Genomic DNA, 9,902 nt, shown 5'->3' with positions numbered 1-9,902 from the left:
CACATTCCCAGCTCTTTTTATTTTTGAGACAAGTTCTCTCTAAATTGCTTGGGCCCTCGCTAAATTGCTGAGGCTGGCCTTTAATTTGGAAATCCTCCTGCCTCAGCCTTCGGGCTGCACCATCTCGCCTGACCACAGCCCTGTATTAATAAGAAATTCATACAAATAACAAGCACAGAATTTCCCTTCTCCGACCTACTAACAACTAAACAAGCACCACGGTCCCAGGTTTACCTAGGGGCTAGAGATATTTGGGCGGGAAGTTAACATCACAACACATGACAAAAACCAACCGATCATGTGATGCTACTCACTTCAACTCTTCCGCCCTCTTCGAACATGGCCGCCAGGCACGCTCTGCCCAGTAACCATGGGCTTTCTTGTGCGTAGGAGCCACAAGGGGGCTCACGTCAGGCTCTTTTAGCGAATGCTGCTCTGGGGCAAAGCCCAGTGGGGCCGCGGGGGCCGCGGAGAGCATACTCGGTTTGCAGACAGGAACAGGCGCGGACCGGAAGTTCCACGGCCTCGCTGTCCCGGGGAGCCGTTAGGAGCGCACGCCGGAAGTGGTCAATTGGCCGGTCTGAGTTGGTACCGGTGGTGGGGTCCCTCGGACTGCGGAGACATGGAGCCCGGGGCTGCTGAACTATATGACCAGGCCCTGCTGGGCATCTTGCAACACGTGGGCAATGTCCAGGACTTTCTGCGCGTTCTCTTCGGCTTCCTCTACCGCAAGACTGATTTCTACCGCCTGCTGCGCCACCCATCGGACCGCATGGGCTTCCCGCCCGGGGCCGCACAAGCTCTGGTGCTGCAGGTGAGGAGGGGAACGTGTGGGCCGTGGGGTCTCGTCCCTAACACCGCCCGGCACCGGGCCAGGATCCCATACCCTCGACCCTGTGCGCAGCTCCTCTCAGGCCTCCGCTTTTCCCCGGGATCGCCGAGGTGACCCCGAACGAATGGCCGTGGGTAACTTGTGCGGATCAGATGTCAGGCTGCTCTGCGGTGGGAGCATCTCTGGCCCTATGTCGGAGGTACCTTGGTGTCCGTAGCAGCCAGGCGGCTATTGGCCCTGCTTCACGCTTACGATCACAGTGAGGGGGACTACACAGTGAGGGGGACTGCTGGATGTAAGGTGAAAACAGCGTTAGGAGAACCAGAGGAAAGACATTTACAGTAGCAGAAACTTGCACGTTCCAGAGCTACCAGACCAGAGGTGGCAAGGATAACTGAAGTAATGTGTTGATCTGTGGGTGTGGCCGCTTGTTCAAATATGATATCCCAGGTCGATATGATTATTAAATTTGCATTTGGATTTAAATCTATACATCCCAGGTTAATTTGTGTGTGTGTGTGTGTGTGTGTGTGTGTGTGTGTGTGTGTGTGTTTGAAGCACTCTTAATTCTTATTGAATGAGGTTGACCGGGTCCTTTTGAATGTAGTAATGAGCATTTTCTCAATATGTTTTACAGTCGGCTGTCACAGACACTGGTGATGTGGGTGTTTAAATACTGGTCTTGTTACTTGTGACGCTTACAGTTAAGAAAATAAAACACAGAATATAATAGAGAACTTGCAGGACCACTTAAGCAATAGAGCTGGTTGAAAGGAAAGGAATAGGGAATTGAGAAGGTTTTGTAAGAGAGATGGGGCTTTTGACAAAATTGAAAGAAGTATTCAGGTGAGCATTGAGTGTAGGAACCTGAGAAGATGAAAATACTGCTGATACCTCCCATGGTTCTCTAGCACCTATAAAGTGCTTCGTATTTCTGTCTGAAATCTTATTTCAGGCTCCAGGATGATGATCAGGTTTTACTTTCTTTAGCACCTCCAGGAAGAAACCAAAGCTTAGAATGACCCAGTACCTACAAACATAATGATGGTCAGGTGAGAAGTGAGGTTGGCACTCCATTAGGGTTTCAATTTCAGAATCAAAGGCCATTATTCCTCAGCCTTATTGGAGGCCCAAGTACCTTCTGTATGATCCGAGAGCTGTCATAGGTGGTTTTTAGCAGGACATTATGGCAGTTTAATGAAATCTTGTTTCTTGATCTTCAAAGTATCTCTGAAATAAAGTTGAATTTTATGTGGTAGTTCAGTAAGGTTGAATGATATGATAAGAACACACAGCTTATTCATCATAGCTTTCTTTGGAGGGTACTTTTTTTTGGAGGAGGGATTGAACTCAGGGCCACTTAAACACTGAGCTACATCTCAGCCTCCTGAGCTGCTGGGATTATATGTGTGTACCATTGTGTCCAGTAAAAGATTGCTTTTTGATTACAAATCTTTCTGTGCCCTCTGCCCCCAATCACTCTGCTACTGAGCTATATGCACAATCCTTTCCTTTTTTTTTTTTTTTTTGGTACTGGGGATTGAACCCACGGGCGCTTAACCACTGGACCACACATCTCCAGCCCTTTTTTGTATTTTATTTAGAGACAGGGTCTTGCTGAGTTGCTGATAGCCTCGACAAGTTGCTGATAATCCTCCTGCCTCAGCTTCCCGAATCGCTGTGTGTGCCACTGTGCCTGGCCTTCCTCTTTCTATTTTTATTTTTGGCAGTACTGAGAATGGAACTTAGGGGTGCTTTACCACTGAGCTACAACTAGCCCTTATTTACTTCTTATTTTGAGTCAGGGTCTCACTAAGTTGCCCAGGCTGGTCTTGAACTTGGAATCCTCCTGTCTCAGCCTCCTGAGTCACTGGGATTACAGGTGTGCACCACCATACTCAGCCTAGGACCAAATCTTGCAGGAGATGGAGGACTGGAGAGATTTGAAGTAGAAAAACCAGAGGTGGAGAACATTTTGGGGAATAATCATTGAAGGGCAGTATGTTTCACAGAAACCAAGGGGCAAGTCTCCAGCAGATGACTAAAAGGGGTGTCTTTTTTTTTATCCCCCTGGAAGTCGTTCGCAAACATCAGCATTATCCAAGAAACTTTTAAAGTACATTCTTTGGCCATTTTTGTTGGATAAATATGGGTGAGTTCTGTGTAATCATTTTCACAGAAGGTCATGTGGCAGGAGACTTGTAAAGGTGATTTCTATATTGGCAAAGGTGTTGAGGGTAGGACAATAAAATATTGAATCAGATTAAGTGGTTTGATAACAGCACAGCATTATCTTTGGGTGGGGGTAGGTCATCTCCTGACCATTTCCATTTATCTGCCTCTTAGGGTTTTTTTTCTGTTCCTGATTGGCTCTCATAAGATTCCTTTCTGTGACTCCCTCACCTGAGGTGGGATGCTTCAGCTCTCTGTGAACATAGGCAAAGATGGGTTGGATGGGAGTGTTGTTGGACTGCTTTCTGGAACTTGAAAGCTTTCCTCTGATATTTTGGGGAGAGGACTGTTGGTATAGTTAGTGTAGGGTGTCTCACACATTTCTTCCCAGTCTAAGCAAGTATGGATGTACAACTTGAAGAACCCTTAGCATAAATGATATATGTGAAAATTGCATTCCATTCTAGAAGGTAGTGTATGTTTTAAGAAAACATGCCATTTTTGATAACTTGGTGTTTATCTTGGAGTTCAGTTTGGGAAGTGCTGCTAAGTAGAAGTCCTCAGTATAAGAATTGGGAAAGCCAGCTGTGTCCTGTTCCTTATATAGCTTATTGGGAGAGTCACTTCACCTATTGTCAGGTGAGGAGGTTGATTGGAGGTCAGGTTGATTGGAGGTCTCTTAATCTAGTATTCTGTGACTCTAAAATGAGTACTAGAACATGTGGTAGCTGGGAGGTCTTTGTGATTTGAGAGTACTTCTAGGTTGTGCTGGTCAGAGAAGGTTGGATGTGCTGAGTAGCAGAGGTAGTATGCACTCTGAGGACCATCTGACCCCCCCCAACAGTGGGGGTCCTGTGTTAGAAGTTTTAGGTTGTGAGAGAGATTCTTTGCTACTTTGCTTTTTGGAGTTAAGTAGATCTAGGACCTTGAGAGGTGGAGTGCCTCTGAGGGCAAAGGACCTGAGCTGTTGTCAGGATGAAATGTTGGAGAGAAATGAGTAAGGACTTCCGCTTATCTGCAGAATAGAAATGGGTTTAGGATTGTCTCCAGTTTTTAACCTTATAGGATTTTATTTATTTTTCCTCTGCTTACATTACCTTTTGCTGCTTGTTGTGTCATGTGTAATTTTTTACTATCCTTTTTATTGACAGGACTGTGGGTGAGTTACTTGATCTCTCTGAGCCTTATTTGTCCTCATTTTTGGAATGTTGATGGAGTATTCTTCCTGTGTTATTTTATATTTTTCTTCTAGCGATGGGGATTGAACTCAGGGACTCATGCATGCTAAGAAAGTGCTCTTACCACTGAGCTCTATCTTCAGCCCATTCTTCACAGAATTTTCAAGAGTGTTTTTAGAATTGTTCAGCACAGTTCCTGTAGTAGCACCTGTCTTTTGTTCTGTCTTCCTGTGTAGTGTACAGACATTGTTATTGAATGCCTTCTGCATTTTAGCCTTCTGTAGTCTGACTCCCACCCATTTCCCCAGTTAGTTTCTTAGCTGTTCCTTCAGCTACTACAGAGGCTCTGTTTCTTGATGAGCCTACTTCTTAGAGCTGTAGCATTTGGAAGATACGCCTCTTCTTTCAGGTCCAATTGAGATCCCCTTTCTACTTCCTCTGATTTCTTTCATCAGAAGTGCTCATTCCTGCCTGCAGTCTTGACAGGATATCAAGTATTTCATCATGCCCCTCTTGTATTAGAGTTGTTGGGTGTGGGTCTGTTTTAACTTTATACTCTTTTGATGGAGGGGTCTGAGTATCTTCAGGGGTATGACTGAGTTACAGAAAATGGTAAGGACTTGTCTACACACCAGATCTGCAAATGTAGAAACTTGTTTTTGATTTTGTGTTCCTCATATATTGTTAGGCACACAGTGGATGTTTGTAGAATCGAATGCCCATGCCTCCTTTCAGCCCTCACAGTGTAGGAGGGTAGCAGCAGTTCAGTAAGATTAGGTGCATTTTTTTTTAAACACTTTTTTTTTTGTGTATATGTGTGTGGGAGAACTGGGGATTGAACTCAAGGGGACTCAGCCCTATTGTGTATTAGAGACAGGGCTCACTGAGTTGCTTAGTGCTTCACTATTGCTGAGGCTGGTTTTGAACTCGCTATCCTTCTGCTTCAGCCTTCCCAGCTGCTGGGATTACAGGTGTGGGCCACGGCGCCCAGCTAAATAATTTTATTTTTTTAATTTATTTTTTATGTGGTGCTGAGGATCAAACCCAGTGTTTCACACATGCTAGGCAAGCATTCTACCACTGAGCTGTAACCCCAGCCCAGCATAGGTGCATTTTGAGGATTGAAGTTCAACTATATTTTCATCTTTCTAAAAATATTTTTTTAGTTGTCAATGAACCTTTATTTTATTTATTGATACGTGGTGCTGAGAACTGAACTCAGTGCCTCACACGTGCTAGGCAAGCACTCTGCCACTGAGCCCAAGCCCCAGCCCCTCATCTTTCATTTTTGAGTCTGAGTTGTTGGCACTCTCACAGACCCACAGTACCAGGAGAATGTTCTTTGCATTGTGACTAAGATTGGGGCCTATAAAAATTATGATAGCTAGGATCATCTATGTAAATATTGTTAGTCTTAGCTTGTTTTTGATTTTGTTGGTTTTGATACTTTACTTTTAAAGGTTTTTGGTGAAGTTGCAGCACATTTCCATTTTTCCAAAGAAAAGTTTTCTGTTTACTTCTTTTTTATTCTGTATTTTATTTTTTCTATATTTCTACAGGATGTGTGGGACGGTACTGGGCAAATGAACTGACTGCTGGATTACTGTTTGATTTTAGGTATTTAAAACCTTTGATCAAATGGCCCGTCAGGATGATGAGAAGAGAAGGAAGGAACTTGAAGAGAAAATCAGAAGAAAAGAAGAAGAAGAAGCCAAGGCTGTGGTAACTGGTACAGCTGAGAAGGAACTAGTCCCAGTCCCAGTTCAGGAAATAGAGATTGACTCTCCTGCAGAATTAGGTGGGCCTGGGGATGCAGAGAAAGTGCAGCCTTCAGGCTCACAGGATGCTGAACAGGAAGTGGCTGGTGGCTTGGAGGAGGCAGAAGCTCCAGGAGCAGCGGCTGGTGCTACTGTAGTCCCTCAGGAACCACCAGCGCTCCCCAGGTAGGAAATCCTCCTCTGCAGATTCCTTCTTTCTCTCCTAACAACTGGTGGTTGGGTTTATCCATATTAGTTCTCATTTGTAAAGCACCAATTCTTTATCTTGGTATTTATTTAGCTCTGGGAATACAGGTGACTTGTCTTCTTCCTTTTTCTCCCTTGTAGGGCAGTATCTTTCCACAGGATTTTTTTGTGTGGGGGTGTTGAATCTAATTGAGGGCCAGGGCCAGAATTAGACATGACATGTAGAGGTTTAGCATGAGCATCTTGATTTCATATTCTCCCTGTAGGAACACTGCTAGAGTATGTGTCACATACTCAAGATAGGATGTATACTTGAAGAGGCAGTTCAATGTAGGAGGCCTGGATTCACATCCTTTCTCTCCCATTTCCTGAATGCACTACTTTGGGTAAACACTGTAATCTTCTTGTGATCCTAATAGGACCTATCTCATAGGGCTGTTGTGAATTTTAAATGAACTGCAGGTCAAGCAGCTAATAAGTGACAGAGCTTGAATATGCCACTGGGTTTTTCTGCATCAAGGCTTGTGCTGTATTGTACTCAGTTTTCAGGAGATGTTTTCCATATAATATCAATGAGTCATACAGTCTTTCCTTGTGGTCTGGGTAAGGAGAGCTGGTAGCTTGTGTGTGACTTGGGGTAGTGTCTGCAGGACAGTTGTGATCTTCCTGACCTACTTTGTTTTTTTAGGAAAATCTACTCTTTCCTCTTTGATAGGACTGTTTCCTGCTTTACTTCTTTTTTTTCCTTCCCGTGCCTTGCACTCCAACCTGTTTTGTGTGAAGTTTTTTCCTCCCCATATTTTTGGTTGGTGCATTATAGTTGTACTCAATGGCAGGATTTTTTTTGTGTGGGGGTGTTGAATCTAGTTTCTAGTTAATGAAGCAACTGAAAAACTCTGAATGACTTAATATGAAGTTCTATATAAAACAGGATAGGGTAAGGCTACAGTTTTTTTCAAGGATTGAACCCAGAGATACTTAACCACTGAGCTATATCCCCAGCCTTTTTTTATTTTTTATTTTGAGACAGGGTCTCACTAAGTTGCTCAGAGCCTTACTAAGTTGCTGAGACTGGCTTTGATCTTGTGATCCTCCTGCCTCAGCCTCTGAAGCTATTGGGATTATAGGCATGTGCCACCATGCCCAGTGTAAGACTATAGTTTTAAAGGTCAAGCTAAATAATGGTGTTCAGAGAAAAAAAAATTTGTATGGGAAACATACAAATTTTCTCATTGTGCTTCCTTTGAAATAGTTTCTGTTATCCTGTCTTCAAGTTTACTATCTTTTTCTCCTTTAGTGTCTATAATCTTTAGTTAAATTCATCCAGTACATTTTTTTTGTTTTGGTTTGTATTTTTCAGTACTACATGTTCTCTTTGATTCTTTTTTGTGGCTTTGATTTCTTCTAGTATTGTTTTCTTTAAATCTTTTTGTTTATCCATGTGGGTAGCTAGTCAGCCATTCAGGTATTTAAAGTCTATCTGCAAATCCCATTATCTCAGTCATTTCTTGATTTGTTACTCTTAACTGAGTTTTCTTGTAATTTTGGATCATGTTTTCCTACTTCTTTACATGTCTGTTAACTTTTTTGGGGGAATGGGGTGGGATACAGGGGATTGAACTCAGGGGCACTCAATCTCTGAGCCATATCCCCAGCCCTACTTTGTATTTTATTTAGAGACAGGGTTTCATTGAGTTGCTTAGTGCCTTACTTTTTGCTGAGGCTGGCTTTGAGCTCATGATCTTCCTGCCTCAGCCTCCCGAGCCACTGGGGTTACAGGTGTGTGTAACCTGGCATATATCTGGTAACTTTTGATTGGATGTTAGATATTATGAGAAGTGTGTTGTTGAGTCTCTGGATTTCATTTTCTTCCCTTAAAGAGTGTTAAGTTTTGTTTTTGTAGGCAATTTGTTTGCATATCAGCATTATCTTTCAAAGTTTGTTTTCAAGCTTTATTAAGGCATGTCTTGGTACCTTCTATTCTGGGGCGATTTTGGAATGTCTATTTTGGAATGCTTTGGGTGTTCAGTTAGGTCTTCCCATTTTGACTGGTTAAAACTTGAACATCTTACTGCCCTGTATGAACTCTTAAGAATCATCTAGATCAGTTACCCAGGTATTTTCTACTTGCCTCATGGAGTTACACACTACACATGTGTAGTTTAGTGTTCAACCAAAGACTTAGGGGACCTCTAAGCAATTTTTTTTACAATGTTTTTAGTTGTAGATGGACACAATACCTTTATTTTATTTATTTATCTTTATTTGGTGCTGAGGATCAAACCCAGTGCCTCATACATGCTAGGCAAGTGCTCTACCACTGAGCTACAACCCAGGCCCCACTAAGCAATTTTTTGGAGTTCTTTGTGTACTTCTCTTTAAAGAAATAAGACAGGAAGATGAAGGTTGAATAGGCATAGTTATTTGTGTTAAGGCTGCTGTAACAAAATAAAATAGCTTGGGTGAATTATAAATAGTAGACGTTTGTTGCATGCAGTTCTTGAGGCCGTTATTCTAAGATCAAGTTTCTGGCATTCAGTGTCTAGTGAAGGTCTATACATCTTAGTCTTCTCACTATGTCCTCACATGTAGAAAGGGTAAGGGAGCTCTCTAGAGTATTTCTTAAATGGTACTAATCCCAGTCATGGGGAAACCCCTTAACCTAATCGGGTCCCGGAGTACCATCTCTTAATAACACCATTTTGGGGTTTGGATTCAACATATGAATTTGGTGAGTGTGGGGGGCTTAGACAGTCAGTCTCTAGTGATGTGCACTTCAGTTTTATTTATTGTAGTATTACATCAAAAAATTTTGGAAGAAGTCCTCAGAGATTGGGTGTTTGATTTGTTGTCTATAAGTTGGGAAGCCCCAACTAGTACAGTTCTAGACCACTGTAGTAGAGGAAAAAAATGCAATAAAATGAGCCACAGGAGAGTTTTGATTTCTCAGTGAATATAAAAGTTATGTTGACATTATATTGTAGTATATTATGAGTGCCATGTATCATGTCTAAAAAAAGTACATACCTTACTTAATTAGAAAATACTTTTACTTATAAAATAATAAAAAATGCTAGCGATCATTTGAGCTTTCATTAAGTCAATGAACACATAGTATCTTTATTTATTTTTATGTGGTGCTGAGGATTGAACCCAGTGCCTCACACATGTGAGGCAAACACTTTATCACTGAGCTACAGCCTCATCCCCAAGTCATAATATTTTTGTTCGTGGAGTGTCTTATCGTAATGTTGATGGCTGCTGTGGTTGCTAAAGGTTGGGGTGGCTGTGGCAATTTCTTAAAATAAGGTAACAGTGGTTTTTTTTTTGGTACCAGGGATTGAACCCAGGGGCACTTAACTACTGAGCCACATCCCCAGCTCGCTCGCTCGCTCGCTCTCTCTCTCTCTCTCTCTCTCTCTCTCTTTTAATATTTGTTTTTTAGTTTTAGGTGGACACAATATCTTTATTTTATATTTATGTGGTGCTGAGGTTCAAATCCAGTGCCTCATACATACTAGGCAAGCACTCTACCACTGAGCCACAACCCCAGTCCCCCCAGCTCTTTTTATGTTTCATTTTGAGACAGGGTCTTGCTAAGTTGCTTAGGACATTGACAAGTTGTTGAGGGTGGTTTGAATTTGCCTCATGGAATCACACAGTACACATGTGCAGTTTAGTGTTCAGCCAAAGATCCTCCTGCCTCAGCCTCCCAATCTACTGTGATTATGGGCGTGTGCTACCATACTTGGTAAC

General features: G+C 42.6%; 1 protein-coding gene across 1 annotated transcript in view; it reads left to right on the top strand.

The window, feature by feature from the left end:
- Positions 1-382: 382 nt before the first annotated feature.
- Nudcd3 (NudC domain containing 3) overlaps positions 383-9,902 on the top strand; it is a 106,852-nt gene continuing 97,332 nt past the window's right edge. Inside the window, exons 1-2 of the mRNA XM_026399463.2 lie at positions 383-814; positions 5,800-6,125. Of these exons, the coding sequence (XP_026255248.1) occupies positions 428-814; positions 5,800-6,125 (713 nt within the window). The 5' untranslated portion in view covers positions 383-427. The remainder of the gene's footprint in view (positions 815-5,799; positions 6,126-9,902) is intronic.

The sequence above is a fragment of the Urocitellus parryii genome, chromosome 3, assembly GCF_045843805.1.
Source record: "Urocitellus parryii isolate mUroPar1 chromosome 3, mUroPar1.hap1, whole genome shotgun sequence".
NCBI lineage: Eukaryota > Metazoa > Chordata > Mammalia > Rodentia > Sciuridae > Urocitellus > Urocitellus parryii.
The sequence above is the reverse complement of the archived record's forward strand: the minus strand, read 5'-3'. Positions and strand labels throughout refer to the sequence as shown.